The sequence below is a fragment of the Sturnira hondurensis genome, unplaced genomic scaffold (genome assembly GCF_014824575.4).
Source record: "Sturnira hondurensis isolate 20B ecotype Veracruz unplaced genomic scaffold, ASM1482457v3 Scaffold0015509, whole genome shotgun sequence".
Lineage (NCBI taxonomy): Eukaryota > Metazoa > Chordata > Mammalia > Chiroptera > Phyllostomidae > Sturnira > Sturnira hondurensis.
In genome coordinates, this window is record NW_028088140.1 from 11,473,819 (window position 1) to 11,499,087 (window position 25,269).

The window sequence follows — 25,269 nt, forward strand, 5'->3', positions numbered from 1 at the left end:
CCATTCTCTGGCCTCTGTAGACTCCATTCTGCTGACTCCTTTTGCAATCCAAAGACAAGAGAGATGCCCAGCACAGGGACAGAGCAGAGTGGTGATAACAATGCCCTATCTCCTGTAGTCACCACCCCTCCTGTGGAATTAGGTACTCAATAACAAAAACAACAATACTTTTCATTTGAATAATGCTGCACAATTTTCTAAGAGCTTTTAAAACCATTATCTCTAATGAGATAACGCTCCTCACAAAAAGCCTGTGGGTTAAGTAGGTATAATTAGCAGAAGTAACAGATGGAAACTGAGGCTCAGAAAGGTTATGCAGCTTGCCCAAGGGCAGAGAGCCAGGTTAGTGTTTCTGATCCCAGGTCAGCAGCACTTTCTCCATGTCTACAGGGCTTCTCCAGACTCTTGAAAGGCTAGGCAGGAACTATCAGGAAAATTCAGCATGAAAGACAAAAGCCAGGAAAATCCACACCTTCCACCAAACCTCACACTTAGCAATACCTGAGGTCTGCAGCAACAGAGATTAACCTAGTGTTTCCCCCACAATGTCTTTAATAACTGAATGCCCCTCGCCCAGGGCCTGGTGCATGGAAGGCACTCAGTGAGTCAATTAGAGTTGAATGAGCAAAGGATGAAAAATAAATGAACAAGTAAACAAGTACACAAACCTACAACAAGAGGTATACAATCACTATAAATGTAATAATCAAGAGGGTTCAAATTTAGGGAATCCACAAATTTAAGAAAAGTTTATTTCAATTTATAGAATTACAACTGTGTGACATAAAACAGATCTAACTACAAGGAAAAGCCCATCCAAGTAAACACAGAATTTTATTAGTTAGTTCCAAAAGGCCAAACCAAAGACTCTTACATTGGAGTCAAGGAAAAGAATAAAAATGGCGGAGATGGGAAGGGGGTGGGGAGCACTGGGGGGGGGGGGGGCAGGGCTGGGAATACAAGAAAGTAAACTGTACTTGAACAAAAGTTAAATAAAATAAATAAATAAAAAATAAAAGTCTTGAAAGCAAAAAAAAAAAAAAGAATAAAAATTACTTGATTCAGGCAAAAAACCCTCCCGATTCCAAAAAGATAAAATTACTATAACTATTTTTTTAAACAAAACTAAACAAGCTTTAGTATAAATGGCTGGATACAGAGAGAAAAAAGTGACTTTGGCAACCCAAGATTTCAAAGCACCCTGATGACAGCAGGCAGCACTTAGAGTCTTAGCATCTTCCTGATGGTGAAGACACCCTCTAAATGCAGAAACTCAAACTGATTGAGTTTCCTGGTGAACAATCTCTCCAGTGCAATGCTGCCCTACTGACTCTAATGTGGCGGGGAGTTGGAATATGCTCTCTCTCCTTCTGGAACCCTCTCCTCATACCTATGACAGGTGTGATGTTACTCAAACAACCAGAGTCCCTTCCTTCCTCCATAGAGATTTATATTTCCTCCTCACTTCTCATCACTTTAATTCAGCAGGTCTCAAGTTTTATAAGTTAGAAACCACACTAGCATGATGAAAAGCTCCACAACCTACCCTAAAACATTTTAACCATAATTTGAGAGAAATGACATCTTTGTGATATAGCTTTTCCTTCCGTGCAATAAAATGGTCATTATCAGTTCCAGTTTTGTTTTGTCAGCAGCTTAAAACATTAATTTAAAACAAATATAGTCATACCTATATTTTTTTAGATAACATTCAGTACATTTTTTAAAAGATTTTATTTATTTATTTTTAGAGAGAGGGGGAAGGAGAGAGAAAGAAAGGGAGAGAAACATCAGTGTGTGGTTGCCTCTTGCATGCCCCCTACTGGGGACCTGGCCTGCCACCCAGTCGGAGCATATGCCTGACTGAACCAGCAACCCTTTGGTTCCCAGGCCAGCACTCAATCCACTGAGCCACACCAGTCAGGGTTGTACATTTTTATTTTAAAAGTACATACAGTCTATTATAATGGAATAATTAACCATTTAATTAGATAGATGCTGAATACCTGTCTTCCTTAAATAGACTAATGTTCCATGAAGGCAGGAAATGCATTTGTTTCTTAAGCACAGCTCTGTTTTATACATAGTGGGTGCTCAATACTTGTTGGTGGATGAATGCAGATCACCCCAAGAAGGTTCTTAGGTTGAACTTTGACAGCTCATGTTTATATGTCAAAATTGTACCTTTGCATGAATTGTATCTCCTATTTTCTTTCCTAGAATCCCTTCACTCCTACCAGAGGTCTAGCCAGTTCCTCCACAATCTTCAAAGCTTCACTTGAGTCCAGTTTCTTCCAGGAAAACCTTTTCTAGCACTCCAGTCCACACTAATTATTTCTGTTTTTGGCCGTCTACTAATCATGTTACCCTACTAACCCTATAGATTAGCCCCTAGTTTTTCCATGTGTCTCATGTATGCTTTCTCAATGCTGTGGAAGGAAGTGTATGTCCCTGATGCCCACACAGAGCCAACCACCTGGTAAAGCCAGTTGACAGGGTAAAGCTCTGTTCACCTTTGCTGGGATGGACAGATCAACTAGCCCACTGGGGCTATTTCCTTCAAATACTCTAGTATCAGTGATTATAGATTTATAGTCCAATGTCCTTAGGCAACTTTAAAGGAGACTAAAGAGACAACTTACAGCATAGATAGCATGTCCCACTGAGGGGTAGGGGAAGAAAGTATTTCCTTGATTTGCCCTCCTTTTGATCAATTGCTAAAAACATTTGTGCACTGATTATACCTTCATTTCCTCTCTTTAGAATAAGTACTTTGATGCTGTCCATGGTTTATATTCTGTTGGCTCATGAGAGGACTTCATATTACATTAGCATTGGAAGGAACTTCAGAGATCCTCTCACTACCCATCTTACAGATGAGGAAGCCAAGGCCCAGCCAACTGAAGCCACTTACCAAAGCAGTAAAGAGTCTAAGAGCATGAGCTCTGGGTTCTTACTGCTGGATGCAATCACCCAGGCAAGTCATCCACTTCTCTCACCTATTTGTTTCTCTGTCACAGGGGATAAGAGCACCTGTACCTCCTGCAGCAGTTGGAGGACTGGATGACACATGTAAGGCACTGAGCTGTGGCATTAGAATCTCTCACACACATCAGGAATCATCACATGGGCACATGGCCAGGTGGTGGCTCTGCCAGGACCAGCCCAAGGACTACCCACCTCAAGACTCACTGCCCACACCCAAGTCTTGGGCTAACATGGCAGCACTCCCCAAACAAGGGGCTAATGGACAGGAGTGGATACCCTCTAACATTACCTCTCCAAAGACTTAGACAGGCTTCTGGTCCATGTGATCCTCATGTGGACCAGGTTGCATTAAGGCTGACCTTGCCCTACTTCCAGGCAGGTGAGGACCAAGTCCATTCCAGATACATGGCAATCAAGGCTGTCCAGAGTGCTGTCCATCACCACAGAACAGCTCAGTGACCATGTCCTCACAGAGACCTGTGCTGCCTACCACCCTCCCCCCGCAACACTGTCTCTTTAGCCTCTCGTATGTACTTCTTCATAGCATTGATAAAGCTCTGAAATTATCTTATTCGTTAATTTGCCTAGTTGTTTATTGAGTGGCATCACAGAAAGTAAGCTCCTTGAGGGCAGAAAGATTGTCTGTTTCTTCACATTCTGTGTTTCTAGCCCCTAGCCTGGTATAAGCAAGCACTCAGTAAGTGTTTCCTGAATGAATATAGAAATAACTATACTGACACCAAGTCCAGGGTCTACTGATCAGGCAAAGAAGCACAGATGTGAAAACATAAACGGACCGTGTGAAATATGATCCTTCTTCCTGGATTATGAGAAATGAACAAATGAGACCAAGTGGCCAAGACAGTTGCCAAAGGTCTTTGCACTAGTGAGCAAAGAAAGATCTGGAATGCCAGGTTCCTGACTCTTGGTCTGTGTTTCACACACACCACACCTCTCCAGAACCCCATCCATAAACACGTTCTCTTCTTCACAAATTCACTCAGTTAGTTATTTCATCAATGAACACTCACTGATTTCATTCTATGTTCCAAGCACTGTCCTTGGAACAGAGTCCACATCAAGGTGCTGGGAGCCCCTTGTCCACATCCCCAAGAAACAGCCAGCGGCAATGACCAGGACTTCTTCCTCGGAGCTCTCAGGGACCATCCCACAAATCTTCCATCCTCCAAGGCCATTCCCAGGATGACTCTGGCCTGTCCTTCTCCAAGAGGGACAGAGAACAGAGACTCTCCTGAACTGGAGGAACCCTCTGCTAGAACATTACAACGACACACTGCCACAGAAGCACTGACAGGGGACACCACTTCTAAGGGGGTGCAAGAAGCAGGCTGAGTTGCCACATGTATGCCAAGAGCTTCTCTCCATTTGGACTGGATCTTGGCAAAGAGAAGTCACCACAGAGGCCTCTGCCAAACCCACTTTGCACAGCCCTGAGTGCCAGGGAAGAGGAGGGAGGACGCAGGCCTGTCCTGGTCAGCCACAATGCTTACAGAACCAACGGGAAAGCCGAGGCTCCTCTCTGTGGCCCTGAAGGAGCTCCCTGCTCCCACTCACTGGAACAAGAAGGGACTGAGGAGGTGTCAGGACTCTTCCTGTTGTGACCTCTAGCTCGGGCTGCATATTTCCCTTCTCGTGGGGCACGTATCTCAGGCTAGCAAGCCAAGAGGCAAGAAAGAACAGGTAGGAGGGGGTCCTGAGCTACCAGACTGAGCCAAGATCTCACACCCTCAGGGTGGGACTTTCTCTGCCACCCAAGCTGCTGTTCATCAGGCAGCTCTACTGTAACAGGGCACTAGGAGCCCACCCTGCCAACCCCCATGCCCTCACTGCACAGCTCAGCAGATAGGTAGTGAGTTTATATGGTATGGTGGCACCATGGTATGGTATGGTGATGCTGCACAGACATGAGCCCTGCTCACACACAGCTTACTATTGGTGAGTGCTGTGGGTTGAAATGTGCCCCTCAAAAAGGTATGTTCAAGTCCCAACTCCTCTACCTGTGAATGTGACTCTATTTGGAAACAAGACGTTTGCAGACGTAATAAAGTTAAAATGAGGTTATGCTGAATCAGGGTAGGCCTAAGTCCAATGACTACTATCCCCTCATAAGAGGATAGAACCTGGGACACAGAGACAGACACCCGGAAGAGAAGGTCATATGCAGATGGAACAGAGACTGGAGTGACGTGTCTAGAAGCCAGTGAACGTGAGCACTGCCAGACACACCAGAACCTGGGAGAGAGGCATGCAACAGATACGCCTTTGGTGTGCTCAGGGGAACCAACCCCGTCAGCCCCTTGGCATGGACTTCTGACCTCCTGAGCTGTGAGAAGGGAAAAATGCTGTTGTTCTAAGCCACCAAGTTTGTGGTAACTTATGGCAGCCATAGAAATGAACATTGTCAGAGACATGTGCAAGCAAGCAGGAGATCAAAAGGGTTTAGACAGGGGACATCTTAGAATGCCATGGAAACGTGGAGGGGCAGAGAAAGGGTCCTACAAAAAGTGACTTCTAGTCTGTGCCTTGAGGATGAATAATACTCAGCCAGAAGAACAAGCATATAAAGTTGCTTTCTGGGGGCAGGGAAGGCTTCCAGAGAGCAGTGTGGGAAAACCAGCTGCATTTAGCTGGGCAAAGTGGAAGAAACAGTGATCCAGGAGGAAACAACGTGGGCAGAAGCCCCAAAGTAGAGGAGCAGAGACCTGCTCAGGTCCAGCCATTCAGGCGTTTAAGTGCAAGAGGGAACTGGAGAGAGAGGATGTACTAGTTTTCCACTGCTGCATGACAAATTAACATAAACCCAGTAGCTTCAAGCAAAACCCCTTTGTTAGTTCATAGCACGTCGGTCAGAGGCGGGCTGCTGTTCACAGTGTGCCAGCTTTTCGAATGCACCTCCAATGGACTGGGAAAGCCAGAGCCACCTCACCAGCTGGTGGGGAATTCACCACTGCCTCAGCCATTCTCCTACCCACACTCTTTTGTTAGTCTGGCAAGGGTGGGGCTCAGAGTCATATTTTGATCTCCCATGCCTTTCTCTATAAGGTCCATCCTCATCACTTCAGTCCAATTCAAATACAGCTGCATTTTGAACTGTGTACATACCCAGCCCTCAACTATAATATCCACCCTCTGCTGCCTGGCCTCTGCCCTATAACCAGAATCTGAGGTCTGTGCTCCCTGGTCCTGTAACAACCTAACCCGAACACGAACCCTAAAGCACTTATGGTCAGATCTGCCAAAGCCCCCATACCACTCAGGAGAGCTGCTGGTGGGTGCACCCATCCTTCCATACATCCAGTGTCTGACCCTGTTCCTAAGTGCTCATAGACAATGGGGAGAGAGCCTTTCCCAGGCCACACTTCAGCTGCACTCAGCTGTTCCATAGTTAAACTAGACTCAAGGGAAAAACAACATGCTCCCTTAGCAAGGGGACAGTCAGTTCCAGGCCTTCACACGAAGTCACAGGCACAACAACAGTCCCTTTGCCTGGCTTTCCCAGGGTCCAGCAGCCCAGCTAAGCTCTCAGCAGCAAGCAGGTTGTGGCCACACCACTCACTATCCAGCTCAGAAGGGTCAAAACTAAATTTGGAGCTTGTATTTCAGTCCTTTTGCATCTCCAAGTTATCTGGAGAGGAGGCTAAGGGAGAAGGTTCACAGAGAAAGGAACATACCAGGAAAAAAAGGAGTAAACAAATCAGAGACAAAATAATCTGTCTAGTTTTAACAACAATAATAATAGCTATTATGATAATACAGCTACCTTCATATGGCATTTAAATTTTTCAGAGCATTTATACACATGCTCTCATTTGAACATTCCATGACAGTGAGATGGAACATATCTTCATATCACAGCCAAGAAATCTAAAGTCTGGAGAAGGCAAGTCAGCCAGGCTGCAAGTCAGTGGCTGAATAAGGTGCTAACACCCAGAACCACGACTGTTGTCTCAGGCTCTCTCGCTGCCCATCATGCCACCCTGTGGTCTAGACCAGGGCCTGAGGGTCTTCAGGTAGCATACCACGTTAAGGGCACAGACATGACATGGGCCCCACAAAGCTTTACACCATGAAAGGGGTGTGGCTCTCACCTGGAGCTGTGTGCCACTGAGTTCCCCCACATCTGATGCTACTGGCCCTGCCACTATACTGTACTGAGTGGGGCCCCAAGAGAGCCCAGAGTCCCAGTGTGGGCCCAAGTAGCTCCCAGGACCTGCATCTAATGACCAGGTCTCCAAGAAGGCTCATTCAGGTTTTAAGCCTATCTCAGGAAGTTGGGCTGATTCTGGGCCCCCACCCAACCCAAGGTTCTCATCTATTCAGGAGGAGACCTTGGGCCTATCTGGTTGAAAATCTTGGTTAATATGAATCACTGGTCCCTGGGAGAATAAGGGCCTCAAAGCAAAGTCTCCCACTCAGGCAGCAGTGGACGGAAATGAGCCTACCCCTCATCCACCTCCCACACTTTCTAAAGAGCATGGACTAAGGGCTCTGGGGACACTCCCCTAAGACTTTCACAAACACAGCACCATCTGAGGGCTCCATCTCCTAGGTTCACTGCCACCCCTCCTTTGGTGGCCCTTCATAAGGAGACCATCACATTTGTTACATGTATTAGTCAAGATCTCAATAACTAAAGGGCCATATTCTAAGCAAACTACTCCTCCCTTATACAGCTTGGGAGGCCACACAGCACAGCAGTCAAGGGCACAGACTGCGGGGCCACACCCCTGGGCTGGAATCCCAGTTCCACCACCTCAGAGCAAGTCAGCTCACTTCTCTGTGCCTCATTTTCCTCATCTTGAAAAGGGGATGATTTTAATAAAAACACAAGCCTCCTGGGGTTGTTGAGAGGGCTGAATGGGTTAGCACTGTGACACTCTTAGAACAGTGCCAACACTGTGAGCACAGGCACCATGAGTGTGGATGTTAATGCTGCTATCACCATTAGTCAGAGGGTATGGCTCTAACAGCCTCAATCACACAGAAACCAGTAAGAACAAAGGGCATAAAGTGGAGGGCAAGACTTCTGAGAAGCCAAAACCAATGTCATAAACTCCATAAATTAAAGCTAATGCACTTTATTCAAAAATGTGTCTCCTCAGTCAGAATCTATTTTTTTTTTTTAGAATCTATTTACTCTTGCTTTGCACATAACTTTGCACATAACAGATTTGGTCATCTAGTTTCTAAGCCCAAAGGAGAGAGGGAGTGGTGAGTTAAAGGGTCAGTACTGGTGCAGGTAGACCCTCTAGGCCTGACATGTGACCATCGTGTCCAAACAGGGTGCTGGGCCCATCAGGAGGTACCTCCTCTCTCCCAGGAGCCTCACAGTATTACAGCAGATTCAATGACTGAAATTCCTAATAATTGTGCTGTCCCAGTAAAAGGATGCATTGTGTTCAGAATTTTTCTTTTAATTATTCAGGTATTTGCATTTTATATTCTAGAAGATCTTTCTTCAAATATACTGAAAATAAAAGGAGCTTGGGACATGAGAGGGGTTCCATTACATCATAGAGTATGACTATATATAGAACATTTCCTGCCCTGGCTGGTGTGGCTCAGTGGATTGACCACCAGACTGCAAAGCAAAGGGTCTCGGGTTCAATTCCCAGTCAGGGCACATGCCTGGGTTGCAGGCCAGATCCCCAGTAGGGGCTGCATGAGAGACAAGCACACAAGGATGTTTCCCTCCCTGTCTTTCTCCCTCCTTTCTCCTCCTCTCTCTAAAAAGAAATAAATTGTTAAAAAAAGAAACATTTCCTCCCAAAATTAATACCAGTGGGTACAAATGGAGCAAGAGGAGTCACCACACTTAGACTTCAAAGCACTGTCTCCTCTCACCCCACCTGCTGGCAAAGGTGGAACAGACAATGCCTTCTCTGAAATATTTAATCAGGAAACACTGAGTCAAACCAATCCCCCAGGCGCTCTAAGATTTGCGCAGATTAGAGGAAGCACAACTCTTATCTGGGAGTTTGCCATCCCCTCTAAACACTAACCTCCTGCTGCATCACCTGCTAGGCATTGGCGTTGCTGGTCTCCATCACTGCACTGGCCTTGCAAACTCTCCTATCTGCTCCCAGCTCTGTCCTTTGTCTTATGGCCTCAGTCCTTATGACATCTGTCTGTGGTTGCAACCCACTATGACTACAACATATTTACCACAGTGTGTACCAAAGAATACCATTCTTCAAGTTGTCTGGGAGCAAGAGGGACTGGAAAGCTCATGCACACCCTGCCTGGTTCAGGAAGCCCTAGGGCACCTTCACACAGAGTGGGGCAGCTGCAGCATGATGGTTAAGAACACACACCTGGATACAATCGCCTGTATCTACATGACAGTGTCATCACTTCACAGCAACGTTTACCGGGACAAACTGATTCACTCTGCTCTGAGCTTCAGTGCCCTCATCTTCATGTAACAGTATCTATTTCATAGAGTTATGATATGCTTAACTGCATTAATATACGCAAAGCACTCAGGACAGTGTCTGCATAGAGAAAACTCATGAATCGTGCTAGAGACTCTGAGAAGTCTTAGAATAAAGTAACCTGTTTAAATTTGGTTACCTCAGCATTTACCAAATTTATTTTGCAGTAGAGCCAAGTTTTTAAAAATATCTGTTAATACCTGCCACAGTGTTTAATCTTTGAAACATTTTCACATCTACCTCATTCTATGCTCACAGTAACCCCCATATATCAGAGAACAGAGCCAACAGTCCAAGAAATGGCTTCGTACAGTCCTAAATACACCTTTGTCACTCACTCCCCAAGTCACTTTACTTCTATATATGATGGGATATTATGTCCTCATCTGAAACAAAGGTATACTACCTGGCAGGGTTCACTCATCCACCCATACATTCACTCAACAAATATTTACAAGAGCCTGGCCTGTGCCAGTGACTAGTGCAAAATAGCAATGACCAAAAGGGGTAAATCCTCTATACTCAAGGAAACAAATAGATACTATAGTTTATTGTTGTGGGGATTAGGAATATTGTATGCAAAGCACTGACACCTGACAGTCCCTCAATAAAAGTCATTATTATGACTAAGCAGTTTTATTAGTCCACTTGACAGAAGAGACACAAACACAGAGGTTAAGTGACTGACCCAGGACCACACATTTCAGGTCTTGCTTCCCAGGTTAGCACCTGCCACAGGGCTCCAAAAGAACTGTTATGACATACCCATGCCCAGGTCCCACCCAGACCAGTTCAATCAGAATCCCAGAGTGGATATCTTACTCAGTTTCCCCAACCCATGATGTCAACCTAATTCTCTCACCTAAAAACACCCTCTATAGCTGCCTCCCCCATCCCTTCTCTCCCTCTCACCACACAGCAGAGAGAATTAGCATAAGATGTAATAGCCATGTGGTTTATAATCTGCGATTATCTTTTAGTGTATTTTATGACCCTAGTATTTCTGCAGTGTGTGCGTGCCTGGTGCATTAGGATGACACATACAAGAGAGCAACAATAAATTGCCTTTTGTTATGATCATTATCATTGATGCATGAAAGCCCCACAAAGACTTCTGGCTCTCAGGCAAACCTGATGATAGAAGATATCACAGCAGGATGATTAGGGACACCCCACTGGCATTTCTATTCACTTCTCACACAGGGGCTCTGACTTAGGGATGCATGTGTCTCTCAGAGCCTGGTGGGCAGGCCTCAGACTCATGGTGGTCCAAATGCAGGACCCCCTGGGAGGGTCTTCAATCCGCCACTGCCTGGGAGTGGGGAACCTCATTTTCATATTGCCTCCAGTGCACCCCAGCTCCCTGCACTATGAGTAGTATTGTTCCAAGCACAAAACATCTGTGGGGGAGGGTGGTGGGGTCCCCATGGGACACCCAGAGCTCTCCATTCAGGCTCATCTTTTGCCACAAATGCATGTCTGCTTCTCTCCCTATGTAGTAGTGAGAAAGAGTGAGGTATGCACAGACACGTGCCAGTCTTCCCAAATTAGAGTTGCCAGGAACAGGAGCTTCCCAGTCTTCTCTCAGGCCCTCCTGAGACAAAAGCTGTTCAGAAGTGCCTTCAGCCCTGACTTACCCCCAGGAACCTGGCAGAGGGGAGGGATTTTGAGACCCAAAAGACAACACATATTTGCCTATGCCAGGCATTTTTTAAAGTATTTTACCTCTGTTGACTCATTTGATTTTCACAATCTGACTATGATGCCACTCTTATGTACTGCCCCAATTTCACAGCAAAAAAAAAAAAAAAAAAAAAAAAAAAAAAAAAAAAAAAACCCACATACACACACCCATATATGTATATGTGGAAATCTGACATCCCACCTCCTTCCTAGCCTAGCTGGAGCACTGCCCCTCTACATGAACTCATTCCCCTTGAGCTCTCTCCTCTTACATGCCTAAGTTGAAGAAAAGCCAGCCCCAAAACTACTCCTTCCCTTCTCTTCTCCACCTCCAGTTAAAGCCTGGCTCTTGCTCAGAAAGTACACAGCACTATTCTTTGTACAAGGTCAGATGCCAAATATATTCTCTTAATATTTCACTCAAGCCAAGCCTTGTGGACTTTGGGGTTTGCGGAGAACTGGGAGTCTCCCACACACACAATGAGGTCACTCTCCTCACAGAGGTTGTTGAACAGACATCATTAAATTTACCTCCTGGGTACCAGCTACTGGTAGAAAGGGTTTACAGTTGCTATATTATAAATGATGTACTGCAGAATAGGTGGCACTGCCAATAACAAGACTGTGAATAACGAAGAAAGAAACATCACATCACAGGCTGTTGCAGGCTTCTTTATGCCTCACTAACATGAGGAGAAGCACAAAGATGACGGATTTGGGTGCAAAAGTATGTGAGATGGAGCATTAAACAAAGTTATGTAAATAATGAGGAAAAGATCTTTAAAAATTCTACACTGAAATACTTTTCATCTCTTGAAAAGAGAAAAAAGCAAAGTGCTAGAAACATAAATAGGGACTATAGTAAGCATGTGGAAGAAAAGAAAGGGCTAGGAGAGAAAGTGTGAGCCAAGGTAAGGACAGATGTGAGTCTGCAAGTGTGTGTGAAGACTCCTTCCTAATTCCGATGTGAGTGTGTTTTGCTGAGTAGATTATTCTTGAACCTAAAAGAGTGGGAAACCTCTAGGCAGCAGGCACACCTCATCTTTATCCTGGAAAGGGCAGACAAGGGCAGACAAGGGCAGACTGGAGAGAGCTGAGGGTAGACTCGATGGCCACATTCTCAGGCCCCATTCTCAAAGAGCAGGCCTCCACCTCTGTGTCAGATGCACAGGGGAACCCGTCATCAACGCAGACTCCTAGGGCCCACCCCAGACTCACGGGATGGAAATCTCTGGGGGCAGGGCCTGTGGATCTGCATTTTCACCCTAAAATGGGGGAGCTCTCACACTCCCCCATTTTAGGAGTACTTAAATGATTTGGAGACCACGTTCTGGTGTAAAAGATAAATGTTTCAGTCACCAAAGCTCAATAAATAGTCATTGTGCACCTACTATTCCCTGGCCTCAGTGACACTGCAAATGCAGACAAACATCCTCTCATCCTACACTGAGCCCTGAGCACAGCTCCTGTCCTCCCAGTCTGGCCAGTTCTCTTGTATGTGACCTCAAATTGTCACAAAGACCAGTTTTCACGAGCAACGAGTCCCTCTGTTTGACTGTTGAACACTCTACTCCCCTAGCTTCTAAGATTGTACTCGCTCAGATTCCCCAACCTACCTCTCAGGCCAGTCCTCCTCTTCCTCCACCCACTCTGCCCACATCTGTGCTCTTGGGGTTCCAGCCATGTGGGTCACCTCCTCTCACATTCCACCCTGCCAGAGGTGCTCTGAACAAGGTTGGGGGCTTCCCCCACCCAACTTCCTATTCTCCCACATCTCTCTCAGCATGAACTGTCTCCTGAACTCATGAGCTATTTCTACTAACTGTCAGACATTTCCATCTACATGTTCCATGGGCTCCTCACTTAATAAATCACAAATTTTACCCTTCATTCCCTTCCTCTTAACTGTGACTTTTCACCTGAAGATCTCCTGGCTAATGGCACCTGGTTACCCACATTACTACCTCGGAAATCAGCTCTCTCCTTTGCCTACAACATCTAGTCCCAAGTCCAGGCACCTTTACCTCCTAAATCCACCACCTCCCTCTCCATTCTCATTGTCATTATCATCTGGATTTCTGCAATTTCCTTTTCTCACCACAAACAGTGGGGCCTCCCTCTGGGCTACCTCCCTCATGCTGAAAGAGCACCCTTTCTAAAATACACCTCTGGATCCAGCACTCTCCTGCTCTGAAAATCTTCAGGGTCTCATGTGCAGTTAAGGTTGACCATTGGCATAGGCTATCATCTGGCTCTTTTTATTTACTGGAAATTGGTACACCATCCTCTGGTCATGAAAGGTACAACCACAGGACCTTTGCACATGTGTGTACCACAGCCTGAAATGCACCTTTTGATCTGAAAATCACCTCTTAAATGTGAGATGCAATTCAAATGTGTCCTCCCATGTGAAGCCTTCTCTTATGTCCTTCCCAACAGCAAAAAGAAAAAAAAGTAGTGCTTTCTCCCTGATACCTGGGTCCCTTATAAGACCACGTTTATCTTTCTTGTTAGACACAAGATCTGCCTCTTGAAGTATTCCAAACATAGTGCCTGACTCTCAGCACGGATGTTTGCAAGACACCTTGGCACATACAACTGTGTGCCAAGAACACACTAGATACGTCACGGTCATTGTCTGCCTTAGACTCTTCCCCAGGACCCTGTGATTGAACATCCTCCCCATTTAGCAAGTTGGGGAACTGAGGTCTAGAAAGGCTAAACAACTTCTGATTAAGATCCAGTTACAAAGTGGAGAAGCCAAGGTTTGAACTGATGTCTGCCCAACTCAAAATTTGCTCTATCCAAGAAGCCAGCAGCTCTCAAAACTGACTGACCATTAATATCCCACCAGATCCTCCACACCACCTCCACAATGAGGAATTTTTTAAATGCATATTCTTTGGCCATGTCCCAGAACTACTAAATTTGAATCAGAGCTACCAAAGCATGGGAGTCCATATCGCTCAAGCTTTCCATGTGGTTACTGTAATCAAACTGATTTCAGGCATCAATGCATTGGTTCCCAGCCTCTCTACTGTAGAAAATTCTGGTCCAGACTTTGGAAAGAGCTTAGAGCTGGAGACATAAGTTCAGGGACAACTTACCTAGAAAGGGAATGTAACACCATGGAAGCAGCTGGGCTCACCAAAGGCAGAGCACAGAAAGAGAAAGTAGGAGAGCTAGGAGAGAACCCTGGTAGAAACTCCCACAGAAGCAGGGCAAGAAGATAGAAGAAACAGGGGAAAAAATGGTGAGAGAGACAGGAGGAGACTTAATAGTAATTCTGTCCCAAGGCCAGGGGACAAGAGTTTTGCAAAGGGATATTTAATCACAGAAGATATTACAGAGAGGAGGGAGAGGAGGGCCCAAACCATAACATTCATACTGGTTATGTCCTCGGAGCAGAACAATATCCTGATCTGTAAGCTGATGTAGAGTTTGCTTGCTTGTTTGTTACAGGTGTTTTTCTAACACTGCTTGACCACTGTACTCCCCCATCCAGTTGGTCAACCCGCCCAGTCAGTGGCCTTCACTGTCACAGGGAAGGTATGACACAGTCTAACAGCAGAGAACAGGAGTCAGACTGTGGCGTTGAAGTTTGAGAGTAGGTCAGGGCATTGACGACAGTCTGGTAGACCACAGGAGGAGTCTAGTCTCTTGGGGGACTCTGTGCAAAGGTCCCAAGATGGCAGACAGGAGAGTATCAGCAAAGAAACAAGAGTGAATGAGATCCTGCAGGGTGACCTTGCAAAAGGGCCCTTGAAATCTCCACTCACCATTTCCACAGTCCCAGAAGTGACTGAGAGAGTCACTGGAGTCAGAGAGACCCTGTGCTGGCAAACAAGAAGCCACTCTGCCTGCACAGAGGAAGGACCAAGGCCCTTCTAGAAGGGACGAGGCCATTTTAACAGTGTGGGCTGACCATGCCAAGAGCCCCATAATGCAGGGGCCCTAGAGAAGTCCCCAGGACTAAGCCACAACTCCAGGGAAGGGGCTGAGAGCCCCACATTACAGAGATGATGTTTATGCCACCAAGCCAAATGAAGTCTCAAATCAGACATTTTGTTCAGTTAGAGGAAAGTAAAAACAAGTTACATTTCTTTCTCTCCTTAGTTTGCCAACTGAGATCAATATCTATCACATTCCAGAGATGAGGATGGAAGACAGAAAGCAAGGACCTGAGGAGAGGAAGAAATCAAACATTTGTAGAGGTAGCAAATGTAGCCTCTTCCTCAGAAAAAAAAAGTTTTTCTTAATTTGTATATGCATCCATCAAACGAAAGGAAGTTCAAGGACAGTGCTAGAATTAGGGTGCTACATGTGTACACGCTTGTTTCAGATGGAAGAACCCTGATTATGCTTCCTTAATTTAGTAAATCACTGCCCAACACATGGCTTGAAAGAGGTAGGAATTTCCTCAGCAACTAGGAGCTTCTTTTCAAACTCCCACACTCTCTTCTGCACCCACCAATTTCTAGTGCAACATCACTGATAAAGTTCACTGCCTGTCCCCACCACCTCTCTCCCTCCATCTACCTAACCCTTCATCTAGAAGAAATAAAGGAGTTAAAGGCAACACAAGCTTGCCACTGGGAGGCCTTGAAAAGCTTGGGCTTGCATGCTGGTGTTATTCTCTTAAAAAAAAACAACAACTTTATTGAGGTATAATTTACATATCATAAAATTCACCCATTCTAAATATATAACTCAATTATTTTTAGTAAAGTTGTACAGTTGTGCAACCATCACCACCATCCAGTTTTAGAACACTTCCATCACTCTGTGGTGTGATTCAAAAAACCATGGTCCCACCCTGGCTGGGTGGCTCAGTTGGTTGGAGCATTGTCCTGTACACCAAAAGGTTGTGGGTTTGCTTCCTGGTCAGAGCACATACCTAGGTTTTGGGTTTGATCTCTGGTCAGGGTGTGTACGAGAAGCAACCAGTCAATGTTTCTCTCCCTCCCCCTTCCTCTGTAAATAAATAAACAAACAAACAAGCAAACATATTCTTGTGTGAGGATTAAAAAAAACACACACACATCCCCTACAGCATTCTCCATACCTGGCAACCTCACTCTAGCTCCAGGGTAATCCAATGTAACCGTTACTCTCAGGCCAGACCCTCTGCTTCCAGAGGCAGGGGGTTTGTGGATCTGCCAGCCCTGGCTTCCCTCTGTTGCAGCTCCCCGGGTGGCCCCACCAACCCTCCTGGGACGTCTGGGGTGTAGGCTGTTATGCAGCCATCTCTGGAGTCTGAGACAAAACCAAACTCCTGTCTACTTTCAGCACTGCTTTAGCCTAGAGTAGAGCTAAAGCTTCATTGACTTCAGAACAACACATGGATTCTTTTTTTTTTTTAGAGTTGCAGATTAAGTGCTAAACTGCAAGGGTTGTGGAGGATCATGGTAGGGGAGACTGTAGACACATGAGAAGTAATATCACCAGTGGAAGGTGTGTCTGATTTTTCAGCGGCCATTTGGGAGACTCTCTGCTTACATTTATTTTAACAGAGTAAAGATTCCTTGCCTGTTAAGAGACAAGGTCACACCTCAGAAGGCCGTGTGGACTACAGCTAAGGCTCTGCCTGCCAACTCCGGCCACATTATGCTCCCTGCTCACTGGCCTGCTGTAGTCCCCAACACACAGCCCCAGCCAAGCCGTAAGACGAAGCCTGGCTCCCACCAGACACCTTGCCCAATATGGAGTGGGGGCCAACTGGGAGACTGGGAAATGGCAGAGAAGTTTAAAGCATGTATCAGATTTACTTGCTGAAGAGGCCAAAGAAAATGTCAAAGAATAAAAGGCAACAGAATTACACCCATGAAATCAGCAGCAGCCGGCAACAATGGAAAGGAGAACTTGTAACCCTGCTGCTTCTGTTAGAAAGGAACTCAATCAACAGTCCAATCTTGGTAATCAAGGGAAGATGCTGGTGACACGGGAAGATGCGAATCACAGTGAGGGTTTCTCTGCAGGGGAAGGTGAGACAGACTTTCCCCAGTGTTGCCAACCACATTCCAGAGCTTGCTTCCTCCCATGCCCAGATGGAGCAATGGCCTCTGTAATGACTTCACACTCAGCCAAAAGTAAACACCCTCCACACTTTTTCCATGGACAGATTCTAACCCCAAATTGCCAGTGCTGGCCTCCCAACAATCCAAATGAAAAGCTGCCTTTCCCAAGAAAATAAGACCTTTTTAACTAATATTTCTTGGCTACAAAAGCAAACTTTCCTAAAAGCTTCCTAGAAATTACCATGCAATGATGCTGTAGACCACCTGACGAAGCCTTACCAACGAACAAAGGCACCTAAAAAGACAACAAATGGTCAGAGAATAAAAGCTCACTGTGCAATCTCCTGCTCAGTGACACGGGCTGCACATGGTAGCACCCAGAGGACCTGCTACACACACACTCACACTCACACCCAGAGCATAGTACCACCTAGTTGGAATAGTCCTTCTGAACACAAGCTTTGATAAAACAGGTGTTGGATTGAATGACTAGCGGAACAGCCCCAAGATGAGAGCGTGGCAGCACTACTATACACACCACACACACATCTTCACACATGTCTCGCTGCTCTCTCACATTCCAACACGAAGCCACACAGTTCAAGTTGGTCCTCTGCCGAAAAGCACAGGCTTGGGATTGTGGACTTACCAGGTTGGAATTGGTGGCATTGGAGTCATCTTCTGGAAAGGGAATATAGATCGCTAAGGCCACACAATTGGCAAAAATAGTCAGTAAAATAATGATTTCAAATGGTCTGAGGAAGGGAGTTAAGGAAGTTAATGTTGCAGAAAGCACAAGTGAAACAAACATACATATATGTTTTTAAATGAATCAAAGACTCATAAGAATCTTGTTTAAACAATACATTCCAAGCCCCGTGTATCCTGAAAAGAAACATATGCCTTTTTAAGTACTTCTAATGGGTCCCCGCCAAAATTTTTCCTAGTATGTCAAAAGCAGTTGAGGCCAGTCGCGTGCCAGAGTAAACACAGGTTTCTAAAAACTTTTTCCCCTCTTTTATTTATTTAGATTGCACTGGAGTTCATTCCCCTCATGTGTGCTCATGTTACTTTCAAAGAGCAGGGCCCACTCCCGCCGGGCCCCGAGCACCCCAGGCACCCTTCTCCAGTGGGTACACACTGCCACCAGGAACTCAAGCTTGGGGTGGGAGAGGCCAGACAGAGAGGGACTGGAGGCAGAAACTAGACTTCTAAGATTTTTCATTTGAAATTTGGAGATTTTATTTTTAATCTTTTAATTTGAAGTTTAGAGTCCTTTTTTTTTATTTCTGCCTTATTCCCTGACCACTTCCAGAGAACCTGAAGATAGCCAGGACCTCAGGGCCCCCAAGAGCACAGGAGCAGGTATGCTGTGCATCTAGGGTACAACGGCCACCTTGTCTTTAGGGCACAGCTCCACACAGGGTGCCTAAAACCTCTCCAGGCTCTGGAAGCCCTGCCTCCCTCAGGTAAGGCTTATTTTCTGGGCCCTCTTCCCTCAGTATATGTGCTGGGATCTAATGAGATAAGGTCTGCTCACCAGCAGCAGTGCACTCAGGGAGGATGCTGTGCCTGAATTTATTTATCAAAACATCAGGACAGGACACAATGTCAGGAGGGAAACAAGCTCATGGGATACCACCCTTCCACCCAGCACCCACAACTAAAGACCAGAAAGGGGGAGCTTCAAAGGAAGCTCCCCGTTTATGCTCTTCCAGCCCCACCTCCCCAACCCCTTTCTGGCTAGTGCATGGAGCCTGACAGGGGGAAGAGGAAGAGGTTGCAGATTCCTGGGAGAAGGAACCAGATTCATCTCCCAGGACACAAGACCCGTAACCACCAAGTTAACAAATCTTGAAGCAGGAAGAGACTTAAAAGATCAGCTAGTCTAAACCTCTGAGGCACAGAGAGCCTGTGAAACTTTCCCAAGACCCCACAGCAGGTCCTGACCAGCCAGGACTAACATTCCCCTGTCATAGATGGCCTCTGACCTCTGTTAACAGGGCAGCCCTGAGCCTGGAAGGAAGCTTACTGATTATCTGGTCCAGGCTTCCCTACCAGTGTGCTGGCTATTGATCCCCCGTGTCCCCATGGATGTAGCTGAGGGTCCATTCACCGAGCATGTCTCATGAAGGTTGCTATTTTCTATGTGCCTTGGCATCAGGAATAAGGCACGCAGTGGGCCTGCCCAACCTTCCAGCTTGACAGACATAGAAAATAAAACAATCTCTCCCATATCCCAAGCTGGCAAACAGCAGAGCCAGAACTAGAATCAGACCTACTGACTCATCTTTTCCAACATGCCCGCTGCCCCTTGAGTTGGCCAAGGAACAAGTGATGATGATGATGATGACAATGGTGATGGCAACAGTAAGGGCACGGCTAATATTTACTGAGAGCTTATTCTGTGCCAAACACTGTTCTAACTGCTCTACACAAATACCCTGATTGGAATGTACAATTGTTGTCCCCATTTTTAAGTGAAAGGTCGGAGGTTAACCTGTCCAAGGTCACGAGATCATGGAAGGCTAGGATTCAAACCCAGAAAACCTGGCTCCACAGTCTGGGCTTGTGAGGACATTTCTACAGTGATCTATCCTGAAGTTATCCTGATGCATTTTAAGGAAGTTCGTTCTTTTAGCCCTCCTACCATGCGCCCCTTCCCCTCCTGCTTAAGAGTGACATTCAGTCCAAAGGCCAGTCAATTTCATTCCCATAACCTGATCCTCTGTGCTCCCCTATTAGGGCAAGGAAGGGCATGTTGGCCAGACCTCACATATCCAATCCTCAAAATGTAAGCTCAGCCACTCACCAAAGTGGGTGAGGGCTGCACTTGGGGTGTTTCTTGCATTGTAAGTTCTACCTCCTTCCCTATTCAGGCTATTCATCCATCACCTTATGCTAAAGTACAGACTAAAGCTGGGGAAGATGATGAGTAAAGAAACCAATCAAGAAGATAAGAAAAGCCATCAGCTGCAATGGACCAAGTAGGTCCTGGAAGTGTTCTGTCACCCCAGGAAAACCAGATCATTTTTTAAACTGCCACCTCTTAATGACAGTGTCAGATTCTACTCTTTCAAGAGCACTCACTGACTGGCTAGTACACCAGTCCATCTCCTTACCTGTCAGCTACCCCTCAAAGGCAGTCTGGGAATGCCACCCAACCAGCACTGCAAGGATGGGTCTCCTTCCTCTCCCCTCGATGGAGGACACATTCCCTAGGAGGTGGCTGCAGCACCCCTCTGCCCACATGTGGAGGGGCAGTGCAGAGAGGTGGCTGTGGCCCCCAGCAGATACACTGCTTGGGGTTAACATGTCCACCAACTCCAGCATCCTAGGGCCTGACCAGTTTCTGTGGACAGTGTCTCACACACTTCCATTAGGAAGCCCTGGCTCTTCCATTCCTCCCCCACCTGCCCTGTGTATTACTGTCACCTCCCTCTCTTCCCTTCTTCCCAGGCTTTGTATGTCACTCACTCAGGGACCCATCAATCCCAGTAGGTTAACTAGTACTCATGGAACATGTCTCCTAAGGGAGTTCTAATACTTTGGGAGCCAACTGTGGAAACTGAAGCTCCAGGGGGGTCAGGTGCCAGGGCCACAAGGGGATGGGTATTCGGCCTCAGATCCAGGACCCACTGTGCACCAGTGGGGCTGGACGGCAGCCCCTGAACATCCACCCTAGTACCATTTCTGTGCTACGGGTGCACAGGGCGTGGGGAGTGCATAGATTTGGGAGTTAGGGTACCTAGGTTTGAAGCCCCACTGTCAGGTGCCAGCTGTGTGATCTGGGCAAGTTCTGCAGCTTCTCTAGACCTCAGTGTTCCCTGTCTAGGAAGGCCTGACAGGCAGGGTTCCCAGCTCTCCCACTCCACAGTTCTAAGTGAGCAGCTATGACAGTGGCCTGCTGGGGCCACCCAAACTGAGCCTCTCACCCAGTCACCTCAGAACCAGAACCATACTTGGCCACCCAGGACAGACTGGCCTGCTCTGGGGCAGGCACTTGGCCTGAACTATATTCTCCCAAAGTTACTTTTGAGTTGGGAGGTTCAAACATTGATAAAACTAACATTTACCACTGAGAAAAAGGTTTCTTCTCTCCCCAAGTCATCTTCTTTGGCCTTTCAACCACTACCCAAGACTTCTAAATCTTTCCATTGAAACTCATGAATGGAACCTACCACCCCCATCCTGAAACTTCAGAGCCACCATAGCCCTGCCTGAATGAGTCCTCACTATAAAAATGCCCCACACTAAGTCCCAGGGTTCTAGTCCTGTCTGTCACTGACTGTATGACCTAGAGACTCACTCCTGTGGAACTCAAATTTCATCATGAGGGAAAGTCAGGGGTGGGCCTACTGATATTTAAGGTCCTTGCCATCTCTATCCACAATTCACATGATGTCAAGGGGCCTGTACTTCCACAGTGAGAGCCCCACCTTTCAAAGCCATTTTCTCTCAAGGGCCCAGTCACTGGTTTGCATACAAAGTGGATCTGTGTTTAATAATGCAGGCCAGGGTTCTTACTTTGGCTGCACATTAGAATCGCCTGGAGAGTTTTAAAATATGTCTGGGTGGAGCTCAGGCACCTGTGTATTATTATAGTTTTCCAGGTGATGCTAAGGTGCAGCCCAGCCTGAGTACCACTATTCCAGGTCCTTGAACAAAGACCTGGAGTCACTGACTACCACTGTCTTGAATTTCCTAGGCTCCTTCACCTTCAAGTGAAGGAGGTCATGATGCTATGCCAGTGCTGTGAGGTGGGAGGAAGGTTATGGGGCAGCAGCACAAAGCCACCAGTAACCCAGTGGGTCACTGGGCAAGCTCAGCTGGGTAAGAGAATATGTCATAACCCGTTAGGCTCATTTTCTCAAATACTGCTTATTATATGAAAAGAAAAGAAACAAACACCTAGGGAGCTTGTTATCTGAGCAGATTCCCAGATCCTATCCCCAGAGATTCTGATTCATCAAGTCTGGAGCAGCACCTAGAACTATGCATTTTAACAGTGCCCCAGCAGATGCTGTGGGTATGATAACCACTTTACAGGCTCAGCAGGGACAACACAGCTCCCTGGCCAGTAGGCCATGGGGAGCTGAACCTACTGGGGGTCCAGGAATGCACACCCTGCCCAGACCAGGGCACAAAGGATATTTCCATTCGACAATGCTGATGCATGCCCTCCGGATGGGGTTCTTTAGAGTGAGGCAGAGCAGGGCACGTGGTGGGCGTGTGGCAGTGGTGCTGCCCTGCTTCTTGGGTTTCCCATACTGCTGCCGCTTCCGCTGTGTGGAGCTGACTGTGGAGATGGTCGCATTGCCAGCACTTCCCATCAGCTTGGCCTGCCGGGCTGCATCAATGGCTGCCTGCCAGGACAATGCTGCCCCTGGGCTGGGGATGTGCTCGGGGACAAGCCCTGCTGCTGCATTGGCATTCATGTTGGCATGAGCTGGGCGCGGGCTCCCATAGTTGGAACCTGTAGGAGAGGACAGAGGACAATAGTCACCAGGGAGAAAACAGGAAAGCTTGTAATAAGCTCTGTATCCCAGTCTCACAATTGCTTAAAAACCTTATATCAAACTGTTGCAGTCTGGAGGAGGCACATGGAAACACTAGTGCGTGATGCTGAAAAAAAGAGTCAGGAAATCTGTTCTAGCCCTGGTTCAGCTGTGTGACCTTATGAATGTCACTCCCCCTCTCTGGTCTCATTGCCTAATTTTCAGCGGACAGGACATGAGATGTGTGCATTACAACATATTTGGACCTCAGAAACAGTGCTAGAGAAAGGCAGGATACAGAAAAAGATAAACACACAATGCAGTATATATAATTAAAATACACTTCTATAAGAATACCCCAAGGGGGCGGGTGGAAGCAAGGGAGGAAAGTGGGTTTGAAGGAGGTTGGTGGGGGAAATACAGACAACTGTAATTGAACAACAATAAAATAATTTAAAATAAAAGAAAATGGAAAAAAGAATACATAACTAAAATGATATTCATTAAAGAGAACAGAATGATTGCTTAAGTAAGGTTAGAAAAATGGGAGGAAGATACTAAGATAAAATGGAAAAATGAATGAATGAATGAATGAAGTGAATAAGAGAGCCATTACATGAATCAATAATGGCAAATGCACAATGAATTGAAGAGTATGATTCACTCAAATCTCTGCACTTCAGATCCAAAAAATAAAAATAAGTATAATACAATGACGGGGTCAGACCAAAGTAAGGTTACGCCCAGGTACCTCAAACCCATCACGGCACTGTGCTGGTTTAACAGGAGAGGGTACAGGGTGTGTGGTTTTAAATCATGTCAGCCAATTTTTTGACATTCACCTCCCCTTGAGAAATAGGATCTATACCCTCTCCTCCTGAAATGGGGTTGCCTGTGGTTACTGTTTTGACCAATAAAGTAGAGCAGAAGTGATGGCGATGTTGCATCCATCTGACTCTTTGGCCCTGGGAGAAGCCATACACCCCACGAGGCAGCCTGGTTGCCCTAAGGAAGCCCACCAGCCCAACATGGAGAGACCGCACTCAGAGAGACAGACTCCTAGTCTGCAACTGCATGAGAGACACCAAGCCAGAACCCCCTAGCCAAGCCCTCCCTGTGGCAGGGCTGACAAGGTGGGGTAGAGAGAGACACTGCAGGAAGGAAACCTGAGTAGGAACCAGTGAAATCCAGAGGAGGGATATCTGCAGTGCTCTGGTTTAAAGGCAACCAGAGCCTTCAGGACTGTCCCCAAGACCCCATATACTCAGTCTTGTCAGCCTGGTGCCTACCCCAGAATCCTACAAGGTTTGCCAAGTAATCAGCTCAGCCTGGACCCAAACCTGTTCTGGACCCAGAACAGAAGCATGCCTTTGATTCCTGTCAACTGCCCAGGTGCCTCAGGATCAAGAGAGGCTGTAGGGAATGGGGTGCTACTGTAGGCAGAGAGCCTAGCATCAGGATGCCATGTCCAGTTGCCTGGAAGATGGCAGCTGGAGCAGGCAGACCAGGTGCATAGACATGGCTTCCAAGTCCCACCACTGACACCCTCCCCTCTGCTCAGTGTATATAAGGTCCTTTTAGGGAGTTGCTGAGCCCTTACCTCTCTTCACTGAAACTCACCAGGACTTGGATGAACACTTGGCACCTTACCAGACAGCCACCTATCCCCAGCTCTTATCTGAAGCTAATTCTTCTATGTTTGACTTTAAGATAACTTTTGCTCCCAGCATGACCTGCTGTCTGGACCCTCTCATCCCCACCACCAGCCTTGTCCTCCACTCCACAGGGACCAGTTCAGAGATGAACACATGACCCAGCTCAGCCACTGAGAACATTTTCACCCAGAGAATGTCTGTCCTAGAGACAGACCCTAACAATGTCATTGGGCCCCTGCATCTAGCCATGCCTGACGATGACAGCCTTATCCTGAACTTTCTGCTTTTAGTATTTAAGTAACAGCTTAAGCTAATTTGAATTAGGTTTCTGACCCTGACAATGAAAAGTGGCGTAATACATTTGCTCAGTGCCACAAAGCTTGAAGCTGGCTCAGGTGTCATTTCTGCCAGATTCCAAAGTCTATGTCCCTTCCATCATCACACCAGTGACGGGCAATTGATTGGCACCACTGTCTAAAATGCTGTACCTAAAGGATTCTGAGACTTTTCCAAGTACAACAGGAAAGCATATCATGATAGATTAGTGATGTCTGCATGGGCACCGAAGGAATGGAATGGTATGGCAGATGCCACGTATTTACCACCCTGTGTGATCCCAAGATGAGTACATCGGGTCTTCATTAATACCAGCTGGTCTACTGACCTCTTACCCCCTGACAGTTGTCTCATCACTACTGCCCTGTAGCACTAGATCCCCACCCCCACCCCCTAAGTGCTGGTAAACTGCCTCTTTGCTGTACTCAATCCATGGCTGTATTCTCACCATGATTCTGACTCCCTTCTCACTGTATATTTGCTCTCTGCCCTCCCTCTGCCCAGCTGCTGCAGGCAGCTGCCACACCCCCAGTGGTAAAGTATGTATTAACCAGAACGTGAGAATCATGGAGAACCCAACACTTCCTAGGAAAAGTCTTGTCTCCTACATACATCTCTACACTCACCATGTGAAGCC

General features: G+C 46.6%; 1 protein-coding gene across 14 annotated transcripts in view; it reads right to left on the reverse strand.

Moving 5' to 3' along the window:
• CACNA1C (calcium voltage-gated channel subunit alpha1 C) overlaps positions 1–25,269 on the reverse strand; it is a 664,664-nt gene that overhangs the window by 585,298 nt on the left and 54,097 nt on the right. For all 14 annotated transcript variants that reach the window (XM_037064774.1, XM_037064760.1, XM_037064762.1 and 11 more), the window contains exons 2-3: positions 22,298–22,619; positions 17,793–17,898 (exon numbers count right to left, since the gene is read on the reverse strand). In XM_037064774.1, the coding sequence (XP_036920669.1) occupies positions 17,793–17,898; positions 22,298–22,619 (428 nt within the window). The remainder of the gene's footprint in view (positions 1–17,792; positions 17,899–22,297; positions 22,620–25,269) is intronic.